The sequence below is a fragment of the Pleuronectes platessa genome, chromosome 22 (genome assembly GCF_947347685.1).
Source record: "Pleuronectes platessa chromosome 22, fPlePla1.1, whole genome shotgun sequence".
Classification (NCBI taxonomy): Eukaryota; Metazoa; Chordata; class Actinopteri; order Pleuronectiformes; family Pleuronectidae; genus Pleuronectes; species Pleuronectes platessa.
In genome coordinates, this window is record NC_070647.1 from 15,486,152 (window position 1) to 15,502,328 (window position 16,177).

At 42.3% G+C, this 16,177-nt stretch overlaps 3 protein-coding genes across 3 annotated transcripts; 1 reads left to right on the forward strand and 2 right to left on the reverse strand.

Moving 5' to 3' along the window:
* The first annotated feature begins 616 nt into the window (after positions 1–616).
* Positions 617–4,903, forward strand: ada2b (adenosine deaminase 2b). Its single transcript, XM_053415134.1, has 9 exons — positions 617–914; positions 1,501–1,720; positions 1,830–2,040; positions 2,163–2,290; positions 2,851–2,941; positions 3,530–3,638; positions 3,727–3,884; positions 3,958–4,160; positions 4,685–4,903. The coding sequence occupies exons 1-9, from the start codon at positions 617–619 to the stop codon at positions 4,770–4,772; spliced, it is 1,506 nt and encodes a 501-aa protein (XP_053271109.1). The 3' UTR covers positions 4,773–4,903.
* LOC128428861 (probable polypeptide N-acetylgalactosaminyltransferase 8) lies at positions 4,055–12,423 on the reverse strand. The gene is made up of 12 exons (XM_053415132.1): positions 11,814–12,423; positions 11,482–11,705; positions 10,710–10,953; positions 9,585–9,751; positions 8,869–9,052; positions 8,550–8,747; positions 7,398–7,512; positions 7,098–7,283; positions 6,880–7,017; positions 6,580–6,675; positions 6,213–6,377; positions 4,055–5,546 (listed from the first exon to the last, which is right to left on the reverse strand). The coding sequence occupies exons 2-12, from the start codon at positions 11,675–11,677 to the stop codon at positions 5,388–5,390; spliced, it is 1,848 nt and encodes a 615-aa protein (XP_053271107.1). The 5' UTR covers positions 11,678–11,705; positions 11,814–12,423; the 3' UTR covers positions 4,055–5,387.
* A 589-nt stretch (positions 12,424–13,012) lies between these two features.
* Positions 13,013–15,918, reverse strand: rad51ap1 (RAD51 associated protein 1). Its single transcript, XM_053415138.1, has 9 exons — positions 15,595–15,918; positions 15,465–15,511; positions 14,840–14,972; positions 14,538–14,644; positions 14,367–14,456; positions 14,121–14,246; positions 13,857–14,033; positions 13,631–13,768; positions 13,013–13,533 (listed from the first exon to the last, which is right to left on the reverse strand). The coding sequence occupies exons 1-9, from the start codon at positions 15,609–15,611 to the stop codon at positions 13,406–13,408; spliced, it is 963 nt and encodes a 320-aa protein (XP_053271113.1). The 5' UTR covers positions 15,612–15,918; the 3' UTR covers positions 13,013–13,405.
* Positions 15,919–16,177: the final 259 nt, after the last annotated feature.

Here is a 16,177-nt window from a genome sequence, read left to right on the forward strand (position 1 = left end):
ATTGTTTGTGTGCTTTTTTTTATTTTTAATTTGTGACCTCGCTGCCGATCCACGTACGGCTTTTACTTTTATTTTGTAACACTGGCCATTCATGCTTCATTCATTAGTTTATCACATGGTATTTGTCAGACAAAAATGCCCCAATTGTCCGGCTGCTCCGAGTATTTTGCTGACATGTCGACAGAGGCGTGTGGAAAACAAGAGGAGTCTTTTGGGAGACGGCTGAGACGCAGGACCTCGGGAGCTCCGGCTTGCTTGTGAGTGTTTTTATGATTCTAAAGTTGCTTCATTTAGCCTGTAACTTAGTTTTAGTTTTTTCGAATCTATTGTAAAAGCTTCCATGAGGATTATTTCACTTTCCTCCGCTCTGCTCCCGGAAATGTCTGATTTAGAAAGCTAAGCGGTCACGGTCAAGTTAGTGAATGGACTCTTGTCAGCGCTGTAATGCGAGATGAGCAGCGTGTCATCATGTCTGTTACTCCTGCGACCTCCTGCTCCCGATGCAGAGACTTAAATCTCATTAGTTCATTCGCACAGTAATTCTCTCTTTACACGACCAGTCACAGATAGTGTGACCATGTTCTAGGACGACGGCACCCTGCAGTGGCACCCAGAGATGATCTCCATCTTCCCGGCTGTGGCCCCCTATGTGCTCCTCCTGGGGCTCATGGGGTCGGCTGACGGGATGCCAGACCCCGCCCAGAGGGACCTGCTGATGCGTCAGGAGGCGTCCAGGCAGACCGGGGGCCGGGTGGCCCTGACGGCGGCCGAGCAGAAGCTGGGAGCGTCCCTGCACCGGCAGAAGGAGCGGGAGATGTCTGCTGCCCAGTTCCCACCGGCCATTCACTTCTTCAAAGCAAAGCCTCTCATTCAGAAGAGCTCCATCTTCAAACTGCTGCAGAAGATGCCTAAAGGTGATGATGGGAGCAAGTGAGCCACAGACAGGTTTTTCCTTCATGTTACAGCAAACTGGGTCATTTCTTTAAGAGACAGTAACATGGCTAAATCGGTTTAAGTAGGTTTTACTCTGCTTTGAGGAAACAGAACCTGCATATCAGAGGTTTTTTTTCATGAATTCCAATTGTAATGTGTATATTGTGCTGCAGCCTAATATCTACGCAGAGGTGTTTTAGTGCAGATGTGCAACTTTTGAATCGTCAGTAGCTCCAGAGAGGGAAAAAGGTGATAGAACAAAAATTAAACACACAAAACGGTAAGGCAAACTGACAACAATGAAACACAGAATGATGTGAAGGATAAATAAATACACAAAACAATGACACAAACATCCAATTAGCTCAAAATGATGTTAGTTGACTACCAAGAAACAAGATGATGTAGTTATGTCAAAATAAATACTGCAAAGGGACAAGAAACGGACTACTAAGACGTCCAAAACAATGATACACAGGATGACCTTGTAGTCATGTGCTCAGGGGCCCATTGTCTCATGGGTTCGATGCCCAAAGTCCTGAGGTCACGTTGCTGTGTCCCCGGCAGGTGCAGCCCTCCACATCCACGGCTCCACCCTGGTCGGCGTGGACTGGCTGGTGAGAAACGTCACCTACAGGCCTCACTGCTACATCTGCTTCACGTGGGACAACTCGGTCCGCTTCCTGTTCTCCGACCGCCGGCCGTTCCCCCGGTGGGACTGCTTCTACTGGCAGCTGCTTGAGACCCTGCGAGCCAAGATAGGAGACCCCACGGGCTTTGACAGCAGGTTGAAGGAATATTTAAAAACTCCCCCTCACACATATCCAGGTCAAGACGTAACAAAGGGAACTTAATACACATTATTCATTCTCATTTTGTGTGTGTTTTCGTTCTAGTTTGATGCAGCACCTCACTCTCTTCACCGAGGATCCAGACAACGAGTATCCAAACCAGGACGTTGTGTGGGAGAAGTTTGAGAAAGCCTTCATCGCAGCAGCGGGGCTCATCACCCATGCTCCTGTGCTGAGGGACTACTTCTACAAGGGCCTGGAGGAGCTCCACCAGGACAACATCATGTATCTGGAGCTCAGGAGCGGCATCTCCAAGGTTTCATTCACCCTCGTTTGGTTTCCCACTTGATCCCTGCAGCTCCGGCCTCGGTAGAAAGCAGCAGGAGCTCTGACGTTGCTGCACGTTGCAACATGAAAAATGTTTTCTGGGTTTTGTAGACGTACGAGCTCGACGGGACCGTTCACGATAAGGTCTGGACTCTCAAGACGTTTCAACAAGTCACAAAGAAATTTGTCGATGATCATTCAGACTTTCTTGGGGCTCGCATCATCATTTCGGTCCACAGGTAAATAAATTCATCAGTAAGATTTAAGATGGCACTCAGTATTGTTTCTCAGCTACATATTAGGAGTTTGTTTGTTTCTGTGCAGCGGCTGAAAAAAACCCTTGACACTTATGAAACCAGATTTAAATCCACTAGATCCAGATTTTTATTTGGATCAGCAGGGAAATTGCTAAATATATAAAAACACCAGAAATAGATTTGAAAGAGGCCAAGATTCCATATTGCTAATTCTTTATTAATATGAAAGAACCTGTATTATTCATGTTTAAACAGTGGGAACAGTTAATGATTGTTGCTTTAGGAATACGCGACAGGTACTTCTAAAGTACTTAAAGTACATCCAGAAACAAGTACTTACTTTTACTCAAGTGAAATGTTTGAGTACCTCCTCTGAATGCATCATAATCTTTGGACTCTGACTAATGCACCGGTTGTTTTCACCTTCGATTGAACATTAGACATTTTATGTATATTTTTAGTGCTGACGCTGCATGTCGCCCGATCCTGTTTTACCGAGTCGTGTCCTCACTCCTGTGTTCTCTCCTCGCTGCCTCCTCCAGGGCTCTGAGTGTGTCTGAGGTCAAAGGAGCCATAAAAGAGGCCATTCAGCTGCAGAATGACTTCCCAGACGTCGTGGCAGGGTTTGACTTGGTAAGAGAATAAGGAACGTTTAGATTAGAAATGAATCCCTGCTGCTTTTCAATCTGGTACTAAAAAGGTTATTTTTGTGAATTTTTTTTTAAGAAAAAGGGGAAACAAATCAAGGAAAAGTAAACTTTCATGGCTTAATTTGTAGATTTCCAGATCTTTGAGGAGCCTGGGAGGGGGACGTTGCATTTATAGATTTATACCCCTGCAGCCAACCTCCACTGGGCAAACTATAGGATTATCTAAGACTCAAAACAGCTCCACCCTTAAACAGGTGTTTGACTGAATGCATGTACAATAGTGTCCATTGAGCTGATGAAAGTCCCCCTCCCTCCTTCTCTACATTGACGGCAGTGATCTCAAACTATGAATTGATGCTCTGAACATTTCACGATGAATTTAAAACGCACCCTTAACAAGTTAGTTAGAATCGTTCAGTGAACTCACGGCATTACACACTCCAACATCTCTGGGGTTCAGGTTTGATGTTTTTTTTTAAAGCGACATGGCAGGAAACAAACAGTAGCAGAGAAGGTTTGCTCTTGTTCTCTTTGTGGTGACGCCCAAGTTTGCCTACATTGTGGCTTCCAGGTGGGCAGGGAGGACAGCGGCAGGTCTCTGTGGTACTTCAGGGAGGCGCTCTCCATGCCAGCTGACCTGGGGGTCACGCTGCCATACTTCTTTCATGCGGGAGAAACAGGTGGGTGCGGGAACGAGCCGGTCAAGTTCATTATCATCCGTTGCAAAGCCAAGATCCCGTCAACGCCACACCTCTCGTTTCTCTGCAGATGACGAAGGCACGGACGTGGATCAGAACATCCTCGATGCCCTTTTGTTCAACACCACCCGCATTGGGCACGGCTACGCTCTGGCACACCACCCGCTAGCGAAGGAGCTTTCCAGAAGAAGAAACGTGGCTGTGGAGCTGTGCCCCATCTCAAACCAGGTTGAATTTCTTAGCCCACACGAGGAGAAAACAGGTCCCTGTCTGTATATTAAGTTTGACCTCCGGCCTCCAGGTGCTGAAGCTGGTATCAGACCTGAGGAACCACCCGGCCGCCGTGCTGATGTCCGAGGGCCACCCGATGGTGATCAGCTCCGACGACCCGTCTCTGTTCGGCACCACAGGCCTCTCCTACGACTTCTATCAAGCCTTTGTGGGCATCGGAGGTTTGAAAGCAAACCTGGGCACTCTGAAGGAACTGGCTCTCAACTCCATCAGGTCGGAATCAACAGGTTTTAACGTGTTAACTGGGGATATGATATGATATTTCAGCAAAACCCCTTAAAAGACAAAAACAATCAGGGAATTGACCTCAAAACTTATTTTCTGTGCCATGGAGCAAAATGCAGGAGACACACAATTCGCAAAGTTCCTAAATTACCATAAACACACATACACTTTGTGTTCGGATGTAAACCACATCCCCCTGCTGCCCCAAATACACACTGGAGCTCAGAATGTGTATTAATCCACCGCTAAAGCAAAGAAACAATGCAGATCATGAAGGCATCATCTTCATCCATATTTGGATCCGCACCAAATTGCACCCTTTAATTAATATCCATGAAGGATTCTGTGAGAAATCTGAAAATAATGCCACACAAGAAAGTGAAAAATAATCCCTGGATCCGCCTCCTGATCCAGCCGGAGGACAAACAGACTTATTATTTGTTTAATTGTGGTGGTGTCTCAGCCTCGTCTGTTGGTGGTTCCCCCTCATGAGCCCTTCCTCCCTCCTGCAGGTACAGCTCGCTGCCGGCTCACCTTAAGGACAGGGGCTGCGTCATGTGGCAGAAACGATGGGACACTTTCATCGCTGATCATTCCTGACTGAACCACAACGGATCCTGTGGACTTGAATGTTTGTTTAAAAACTCCACCCTAATTAAACATTGTCGGCCTTTTATTTATTTATAAAATGTATGAGTGCCCTCTTGATAACTGCCGTTTATTCTGTGAAAGGAAAAGGCTGACACGGGCGGGAAGGGGAAGGCTGCCCTGGTGGGAAATTCAAACAGAAAAGCTCTTTCCTATGCAAAGCAAAGCAAAAACTGAAAATCACTACTGCTCTGTGGCAGTTCAGGTATGTGGCAGTTCAGATATATATATATAGATAGATAGATATATCAGTGTCAAAAGCCGTATAATAAAAACTGATCACTTCTTGGGCTCCAGTTCACGACTTCACCCTCGAAACCAAAGCAAAGATTAAGATTAAGATTAATGTTGGGGGAGTAAGGTGCCTTGCTCAGGGGCACTAGACCGGGTAGGGAGAATCCTCTTGGATTTTTGGACAGGTCAATCCAGGTTCGTCTTTTTGTTGTTTCTCCGTTGAGACGAACCAGAGACCTTTTCTGCCCATAGTCCAAGTTTCTGCCACTAGTCCACCGCCTCGCACAACAGGTTGTTCTGGTTTGTTGTTTTTGAGCAGTAAACGCTCATTTCTCATATCGTCTTCTTAGGGCCTAGCAGACGGGCCTCGACGAGATTCTGAATTTTCCAGTTCTGCCCAGTGCACTGCTGAACAACCAGTTTGGAGTAGCCGTTTTCATCCTTCCCAAGTTCCAGACATCTCTTTGTGTCTCTGTTCTGGATCGGTTCGCCCTGGGTATGAAACATGTTTTAGTCAACCTCTCTACGGTGGCTGAGAGGTGCCATACAAGCACATTGATGGAAAACACAAATGCAAAGGTCACACAACTTTGAAACGCAACCACAGCGGAAAATGAACAACGACAGATGTTGACGATGAGACAAGCACCGTTACTTTCTCTGATCAAGTTAGCCGACGATTTTTATTTACGCTCTATTTGAGCCTTTCTCTCTTTCATAATATCCTCTGTCTTTTTTTTATTATTATTATTTTCCTTTCCTAGTATAACTTTGTTTGTCGTCCACTATTTCTCTTATATGTGTTTGTTTCAATAAAAAAAAGATGCCCGTCTGTTTGAGATGTTACGGTACCGGAGCATACAAAAAGGAAGAACACCTGTACTGTAATACCTCAAACAGACAGGCAGGCGTCTTTTTTATTTTTTTCCTTTTTTTAAATAATACCTAAATACTTTTGTGTTGTTGCGGTTGTTTCGATGGGATTTTTTTATTTGTATTTTGACTTTTGCATTCTTGTTTTCCATCAATATGGATCAGATGTCTGTAAATACATTTCCCATATTATAACACTCTTGCCTTTTGAGTACTTAAAGCTTTTATTTACTCATTTTTAGGTTCAATTTCTGTTTCTGTTCTTCAAACTGACATATTACTCACCTGTTTGAAATCCCACAGCATGGGGAAATTCTTCTGCTTGGCCACTTTGCAGTCGTACAGCCCCGGGGGAGCTCCAGAGCCCGAGTCCACCAGGCAGCGGTTGTTGTACTTGTGAGATTTGATTCTGCCGATGTAGATCTGTCCATTAGTGCGATAATAACAGTGCTGCACCAGAGAAAAGCAGTTATTCAACAGATATAAATCATAGTCTGTGTGTTACAGCAACTTTTCCTTTTTAAATTGGAATATTTGTTTCAATGTGGGAGGAAAAACATTCAATTAAACATTTAAAGCACATCAGTCTGTGCATGTAGGTTAGAACAGATGACAATGACTCAGTTTGCCTGCAATAAATCTTTAAACATACCTGAGGCGACCAGAAGTGACATGGATAAATAATTGGTGTGTTCCCGGGAACTGGGCCTTGGTCTATACACAGGTTGGGTTTTAAGTCATACTGCAGCTGCAGACAGAAGCAGACATGGACATGTACTCTTATAGCATCCAAAGTGTCACTGCATCAAACCTAAAATCAAATTTTCCACTGGTCGAAAAACTCACAAACACCCACTAACATCTGGGTTTTTTTCTGCAATGGGAATGGAAATAGATGGTATTCACTCCCAGGTCAAACGACACCCTGAATGATTTTCTATTTTAAACTCACAGCTCCATAGCCGACCAGGTCACTCCAGGGGTCCAGCAAGGGGTAAACGTTATCCAGATACCACTGAAACGGCTTACAGTTCAGACTCTTCCTCAGCTTCTTCCTCTCCGACACATCCCCAATGTCTATCCCATGATTCTGTGGGAGGAAGTGCAGCGTTCGCGTCAGTTTCAAATTCTGAAAACAGTCTTTTGAATTCGGAGGCTAAAAGCTCTCACCTCTAAAGGAAGGTTCCAGGCAATGTTTACATTATATTTATATTCATCCAACCAAACCTCGGCCACCCTCAGTGCGTTTCGCTTCATCATGACACTCAGGTCCGGGAGGTAAGGCTTCGATGCTCGTTCAATGTGGGCGATCTTAGAGCAAGGTATGACTTCCACGCTGCCTCCACAGAGCCACACCTGAAAAACAAATGATATGGTGAGATAATTACCTCCGGAGAAATCATCTTAAAGCCCGGACTTTGACAAACAGAACCCTAAGCCAAAAAAACAGTCCGAGTTCTTCAGTATTACCCGAATGCCGAGCTCCACGTTTTCACCGCCATATATTTTCATCCCACCATCAAGGCTCCCGATCTCGCCGAAGAACTTGCGATCGGCTACAAGAATCCCCATGACGGAGGGACTCCTGGTGACAGGTCGACAATGTGGAAATCAATTGAAACGCTGGTTAATAAAAGCAGAAATAAGAGTAGTAAAGAGGGAAGATTGACAAATACATGATATTTACATTAAAGAGCTAATCTATGCGTAATTTTCAGATTTCCAAATGTTTGTAATATGATAAATTCAATATATATTACTATAAGGACACTCAGCGAGCCCATACCTCCACCAAGGCTGACTGGCCACTTTATTGCCTTCGATGTTAAGAATTGACTGTAGAATTAATAGTAAATACCTGGCAAAAAGTTGCCAATAAAGTATGCTTAATTACTTAAAGAACTACAGTAAATTACAGGATAAGTTTTACAGTTTTTTGTTGTATATAAATTACAACAATTTATTGTTTTGTTTTTTTACAGAAAACCACAATTAATCAATCTAGTTTACAACATTACCTTATATTTTATACTCCATGCTCTCTTGTCGAGGTCCTCTTCAAAACCGCCTCGTGCAACGCAATTGATATCAACCGTATTTAACTGTAACATGCACCATCTACAGTCAGGATACAACTTGCCTGTCCTTTTTACAATGTGTTATTGTGGGAAAATGCTGTTAGCTACTGTAATTATATTTGGCCATCTCATTCGATTTTGGCGCCGAATCCGGATCAGAATGCATTTCCGGGATTTTCCTTAACTTTCTTTAACTTTTCAACATATCCGACGTTTTCCCAGAGAGTAATTCATCGATCTTAATGAGAGTGTTATTTGATGCAAGTTATTGTATTTAAAAAGTCTAGTTTCTTGAGAAATTCACGAAAATTTGGAAAAACCTCTGGTTCAGTAGTTTTTGCATACTCAACGACACTCAAAACATAATCTCCAGCATAATTTTGATGCTTTGAAAACGTTCTTGCTGCAAATAAAGTAATATTTTTATCTTTCATGATTACCACTTCTCAACATTCAAAACCTTCCCCCGCTGGATATACGTGTTGACCTTCTGACCTAACCAAAGTAGGGTTTTGCTAAACTGGCTAGTTATCGTTGAACTTACTTGGCAGGTAGCGTATCGTCCTTTAGCGCGTACCACTCTGGTCTGAAGGGCACGTACATGCAGCACAGAGCCCAGTCGAAGGCGTCGGCTGCAGACTCGTAGGGAGTCAGCGTCAGGTCATCGAAATTGACTTTGTCGAACACCGGTGTGACTATGATGGTGCGGTCCTCCTTAATGCGAGCTAACAGCGGCTCTGCCCTGCAAAAACAGTGACAGGTCAACTCGACAGAACAGAAACAACGTGTGCACTGATAGCTTCTCCAGCACGGCAACGCTCCAAAAGACAAATTAACTTGCATCACTCAGGTGTTGAACCAACCATTCCACATGGACCTCGATGTGAGCGTCAAAGATGGCCACCACGTCCCCCACTGCGTTTTTCCAGCCCGACAGTCTGGCCTGCGTGAGGCCAAGCTGCTCGGAGTGCCGGACCTTCTTCACCAGGCCTGGACGCTCCTCGTTGATCAGGGTGACGTAGTCGTCCAGTTTCTCCTTTATATCCTCTGCTGACAGTGAAGGTTTTATTAATGTTGCTGTAGGCTCAGTCTAGTTACAAAACTCTATTAAAAACTAGCCTTAAAAGTGACGGTTGCCATGCAGCTGATTTTGATTTGGAAATGTCCACCACCAAAACGTCACCCCAGCATAATAAAGATAATTTCACTGGTGGCGCCAACAAGGAAGAAAAATATTATTGTATTCAAATATATATATATATTTAAAAGAATTGTTTTTGAACATTACATTAAATCTGAAGTTAAAGCCAGGAGGTAGTTAGCTTAGCATTAACATTGTAAGCTTCTAAAAATGGATTTATAAACTCCAGGTCTGGAAAGTGAAGCCAAAGTGGAACCTGTCTTCTCTCAAATGACCAGCAGGGGGCAACACTTCTTACTTGATTTGAAGCATCAGTCAACATTTTGTTTGTCTTTGTACGTCTTAAATAATGTGTCGGAGACAAATGGTGGAAAAAATGAAAGCAGCCTATATCGCAGAATAATCTCCCATAGCCTTAAAGCAGATTATCTAATTTACCGTTACTGCTGTGGTCGTCCACCAGGATGATTTCTTTCAGGAGATGAGCCGGCGTCTTGTCGATGATGCTGCGAATCGCCCTCTTGAGGATAGACAGAGCCTCGTCCAGGTAGATCAGTATCACGCTGACGGTGGGCAGATCAGCTGGGTACTTCTTCTCAGCACATCTGTGACGGGGGGGAACGCGTGTTTATTTTTGACATCTTAAATCCAAATTTAAATATGTAGTTCTGGTGTTCGTCATGGTCACAGGAGAAAAGTGGGAAATCAGACGTAAATGTAGGAAGGATATCTCGGGAGCCAAAATTCTTTGTTGCTGTTTTTCTCCATCGCGTATTGATCAGTTTGTAAATCAGAAATGCATAAATTATGGGTTTTATTTTCACATTAAATCCGCATTAAATAAAAAGGCACCTACTTTACTGAAAAGAGTAAAATCTACTTTTTTTTTTGTATACATGTTTGTCCAATTCAACAAAAAGTTTGTTTTCTGGGGAATAAAAGATAAATCCATGTTGGTTCATGTTTAGAAAGGGTAAAGCAAATATAGTGCAAGGGAAAATAATATCAAATAAAAAAGGTATACATGCATATACTAGGATAGATAAATACAATAAATCATATTAATATTAAATGTCATTAATTTGATATAATATAGTCTATACTTTACAATATGCAATAACAGTGTGAGCAGGATTAATGTTATTAATTATTTAACACAAGACTAAGATAAATATTCCTCAGTTTAATGAATTTGCTCATGTTTATTAGATCATTTAGGTAATGATACATTTTCTGATCAACAGAAATAGACTTATTCAGAGCTAAGAAACATAAGCGGACACATCCTGGAATAGATTAGTTATTGGATTATAAAATACGGTATATACCTAAAATAAGATAAGATACCGGAACCAACACACTGGGAATATGTTCATTAACTGGCAGAATATGGAGCTAACACACAACTTGATTGACAGTGATGCACGAGGATATTAATTGTATTTGTGCATCAATATAAGCTTTCATCTGTCATCTGATTGATAGCCACTCCACCCGTGTTTAACCAGAGTGTGGTGTGTGTGCAGAGATGATCTGGGAGATTCCGAGGGGGGGGGGGGTTACCTGGGGGGCCTGGTGTCAGCTATCTCTCTGTTGAGGGGGAGTCGGTCACTGAGGAAGGCGTTGTACCCGTACCTCTTGAACAGCATCTCCGCCTCCCTCTGCTCCTCCTCCGACAGCTCTTGTCCCCACTTACTGAACAGGTACGAGTTGGGGAACAGCTTCCTCACCACCTTCCTCTCCTTCTTCACCTCTGCCTCCTTCTGCCCCGCTGCTACCTTCATCTCAACCTTGCCGATCACACCGACTGTGGACAGAAAACAGAGAGCAGGATGTTTTCTGTCACTGGCTCCCTGTAAAGTCAAACTTTACCTAACTTCATTAAAAGTCACTGTTTCTTCGGTAAAAGTTTCTCAGTGAGTCACTAAGTTCTGTGATCTGCAGGAAATTCATCTTTATCTAGTTGTGATCACTTTTTTACTATAATTTCTGGCTTTCTTTTTATAAATGTTGGTTGGATAATATATGAAATACAAGAAATTTGACACGGCCACATTGGTCTCAGGGCAAATAATTGATTAATTTGGGAAATAATTATAGTAGCTGATAATTAAAATGATGGTCGCAGCTCTTGTCCATATAAACACTTTAGCATGAAGCAGGTCCATTACATGTGGAAACATTAAATTTTTTAACTTTACTTTGGAAACAAATTGAACCCAGTTATAATCTACAACCTCCTTTATTGGATCATGACACACAGAGTTTTTCCAGCTTAAAAATCAAGTTCAACCAATTTATAAACTTTGATTTAGATTATTTGGATTTTACTCACGCAGCCTGTTTATATCCTTCTCCATCTTGTCCAACCTTATGAGCATCCCCTGGCCCCTGATGGAATCGTTGTGCTGGGCCGTCTCGAGTCTCTCCGAGTGGGTATGGACCTCATTCTTGATGGAGCTCAGGTACAGCAGGGTCGAGGCCGTGGCCAAGGCTAAAACCGTCACTTTGAAATAGCCACACCTTATCATGCTGCTGCTGCTGCTGCGTAGGCTGAGACTTTAAGTCAAGTGTCACATTGAATCAAAAAAGGAGTAAACAGTACTTCAACTTCAAACATCTTTGTCCCTCCCTCCCTTCACACCCACATGCAGTGACACATCTTACCGGAGAGTGATCTGATATCCTGTAGTTCACCGACGTGTGCTGGTGGTTCTCAGCTCTTCTGTCTCTGGGACACACCTGGCAAGCCTTGTGATGATTTCCTTGCTCCCTTAAAGAAATGGTTTTATTTCTGTATCATGCTAAAAAATGATGGCTCATGCGAAATAAACACAGAAAATAATTACGTAAACGACATAAACAAAATATTATATAAGCATAACATAAAACATAAAAAATCATATCATCTAGCCAAAACAGGTTTTCTTCTTGATTAAATAGCAAACTTTGGATGTTAATTTTATTTGTGTGAGGTCTTACAATTTTAATCAACAATAAAATAATTTATTAATGATACTGAACCGCTTTTATAGTTTGATTATGTGTATTTAAAATTTTTATTAAGTTGCTTTCATTTGCTTTCTGTTTTTTAATCATTAGTCAAAGCTCCATTCCAATGACGTTTTTCACTATGTATTGACAAAAGTTTTAATAAAACAAATCACTCTTCTGCAGTTGATAAAATAAACGGCAGACTAATCTATAATAATAAATATTGCTTAATGCTGTACAAATCCACTGTGTCAATATTTAATGTTTCCAGGTGAGGTCTCGAAATCCCTGACCTTCAAACCTTGTTCTGAAACATTATTCAGCAATTCCACTCTCATCGTAGTCAGTTAGCAACCTGAATATTATTGTTTTCTTACTTCAATCTCATAAATAATGAAGGGCGGAGTCCTCCCGTGTTTTCAGACAAAAGAATTTCCTTATTACTGTACATGAAAAGAAACCAAGTGTAACTCAGGATATCACCAGCAATAGAGAAACTGGTAGGATAATGTGTAATCTGAGATCACAATCCTTTCTTGTTAAGTACAATTGTGGAAGTATGGATTTCCCACTGCTAAAGGCAAAGTGGACCATTACTGTAAAATCTCACAGAGCTCCCGGCGTCTCTTCAGGAAAATGAAATATTTACCAGAAAGTTAAACTATTCCAAATTTTTCTTCCCCAGAGCTTGATGAGACGTTGAACTTGGTTCATAGACGGGAAAAACTGAGAAAGAGGTCGGTTCAAAAGTAACAATAAAGATAAAATATATATATCACTTAATTTCTCCATTTTACAGGCGCTCTTCCTTGCTGGAGACTCTGTTATTTGTGAACAAGGAAAACTTGAAATGTATGTAGTAACTCCTGGTGTTGAAACTGCCTTTTACTTTTTATTTGACAAATTTATGTACACAATATACAATAATTGCACGCCATTGTAAAATGGATAGAGAGATTAGTAAAATAAGACCAAGAATGAAAAAAGAGAAAAGGTGAAATTTGTAAATCTCCCAAAATTACTGTACTCATGAAACCATGACAAATTAATGTCTTAATTATTATCACTATAACTCTTCTTGACCTTTTTTTCTTGAGGCAAAATATGGCATTTGTGGCCAAAGCAGGAAATCACGTCATATTTATTATTGTACAAATCAAGAAAGAAATATTTACAAGCGACATTTTTTAAAAGTAGTATTTAAAGCTAAAAGGATATTATAGCTGAACATCACTGACACAAACATGGACAGTGGAAGAGTTCAGTCAGTGACTTGCAACGCTGGGATGAAGCGGTTTAACTCTGACACGACGAGACAGTCCGAGTCGCAGACCCTGACCCGGAGACTTCCCTGAGGGATTGTGGGACGACGTGGGACTTTTACCCATCAGACCTGCGAAGGAAAAGATAATTAATTTAGAGTTCAAGTGACTCAGACTAAATGTGTAAACACCTGTGGGCATCACAGCTGCTGTTCACTCATGCTGCACCTGGTGGGTTCCACTTGGGTATCCTGCCCCCTGCTGGACTCAGAGAATCCAAAGGTTTAAAGGAGGGAAGTGTGGGGGATGAAGCGGGTCGTTCGGATGCCAGTTTGGAAGCTGGAGGATTTCTCACTGGTGTGGAAACTGCTCGTGGATCAAAGTAGTCATAATAATTAGAATAATTCTTCAAGGAGAAAAGCTGAATGTGCTTTGATGAATCTTGGGAACTCACCAGCTGCCACAGATTTAGGCTTTGATGGCGGCTTCTCTTTCTTTGAGGCTCGTGGTGATTTAATCTTCTCTTTCTTGGCGACGTGCTCCTTCTTTTTAGTCTTGCTGACTTTCTTCACGGTGAATTCCTCCTCTTCACTCTCATCCGCTTCGCTGAAATCGTCATCACTTTCTGAATCTGGAAATTATTGTTATTTTAATCACATCGAAACAACAGTGGTACACAAAAAAAAAAAACACAAACGTAAGAACAAGTGATAATAACCTGGCATCGGTTTGGGTCGATAGTCGTCATCTTCTTCCTTCAAGTTCTTCCTCTGCTCCTCAATGGCGGCTTTTCTTTGTCTGGATGAGACTGGTAACACCTTTTCTGATGAGATTTCATCCAGGCCTGAAGAAATCAAAGCACAGCAGACTCACAAACTGTTCAAACCTTTTCCGAGGATGGATGACCATGAAGTTGTAAATTATGAGGCACTGAACACATTGGACAAAGATATGGGAGATTTACCCAGACTTGCAGCATTCACGCTGCAGTTTGACGTGTGCAGGGACGAGGGATCTGTGTTTTCATCCAATGGAATAGGAACCTTGACGTCTCCTAAAATGTTTGATTTTAGAAATTTTGAAAAACACCTTCATCATACACACTCAATCTATATTGTTAAAAGACACAGCATACCTTTACTGGATGGTGATTGGCTCTCCACCTCCTCTGCAGTATTGAGCAGAGAAAGCGTGATGGCTGCCTCTAGAGCTCGTTCACACAACCTCTCATCTAATGGTCCTCTATGGGGGGGGAATGTCAGAAATAATTCAAGATTTGATCCATTTTATACTCTGTTATACAGTGTGTCATCCCTGGTAATTAGAAATTCAATTAGAAAATGAACATTGCGAGATAGAGCGTTGCCCTTGACAGAGGTATGTACTCCGAGTACCCCTCTAGTCATTATATACAGGGTCAGATGTCACACTCCCCACCTGCTCTTCTCGCTGGACTGAGAGTCGGTCTCTTGACTGGACGACTGCCTCGACGCTTTCTTGTGCTCCTGATGTTTCACATCGTCTCTGGCCTTTTTGCTGGGCGGAGCCTTCGCACAGGCAAAATCGTCATCTGTCACGACATGAAGATACTGTGCGTTAGTGGTGAGAGAGGTCTTGTGTTAATGTACCGATTTGTATCCATCTTGTGTGCCACGAAAAGAGAGGGTCCGGCCTCGGGGTGGCCACAATGTGCTGAATGTGAAACAGCAAATATTACAGGCTGATGTGAAGTCTCCGTATTTGCCTGATCGGGCGTCTGGTCAGTGTCGACAATGCAGATGTTATGGTGGTTATGTATTCTTAGTTTTCCTGCTCTGACAGCACTTTGTACTTTAATAAATAGGATGTGTGAATTCTTAAAGGGACTAAATGACATTGGGGAAGCTGTTTGCATGTGGGATGATGACTGTTGTGTTTATATTAAGTCAAATAGAAGATCAAACTGACATGTAGATTTAAGTACAAAACATTAAGCCTGCCATCCAACGGTAGTAATATTATTATCTCTTATATCTAGCCGTTATGTTGTTATAATTTTAACGAGTTGTGAGTTCGAACTCACCATCGTCACAGTCATTGGGTTCACGGTAGTTCACACTCTTCGTCTTCCTGTGTGTAAACAACAAACAACTTGTCAAGCAACATACGCTAACAACAGAATGAACAGGGGCGGAAACAAAATCTCCTCCTACCTTGATGGTCGCTCCATAGTTGGTCACGTTAAAGAAGTTTTTAATCCGGTTAACACAATTTACCAGAACGTTACATCCGCTGCTACATCAACACAAACACCGACCAGTGTCGACACAGGCTACGTGTGCTAGCTGCTACACGCTAAGCTAGTTTTAACTGTCGATGGTTTTAACACAAACGTGCGTGCGATTATTTAGCGGGTGAATCGTGTAGTTGAACGCGAACTAGCGCGTTAAACTAAGCGGATGATCGTTACTTGTGTTGCACTACATTAAGCAGACGATCCTCCTTCCTGCGTTTTCAACCAGCCCGCCTGAACTCACCGGAAGTGACGTAGTGTTGTTAGCTAGCATGACGAGCAGCGGCAGCAGATTCGTTCCAAAAGACAAACTCAAGCACACGTCGGTACATTTCCTAGAAACTACTCAGACTCACACAGAAGGTGGTTGATTAGCAGAGTCATCTAAAAGTATATTCAATCAATTTAAACTGGAAAAATCTAATAAAAATAATTCGTCGAATCTGCTTCTTGGAAATACATTGATTAAACCCATACAGTCTATGATTAAACCCATATACTGT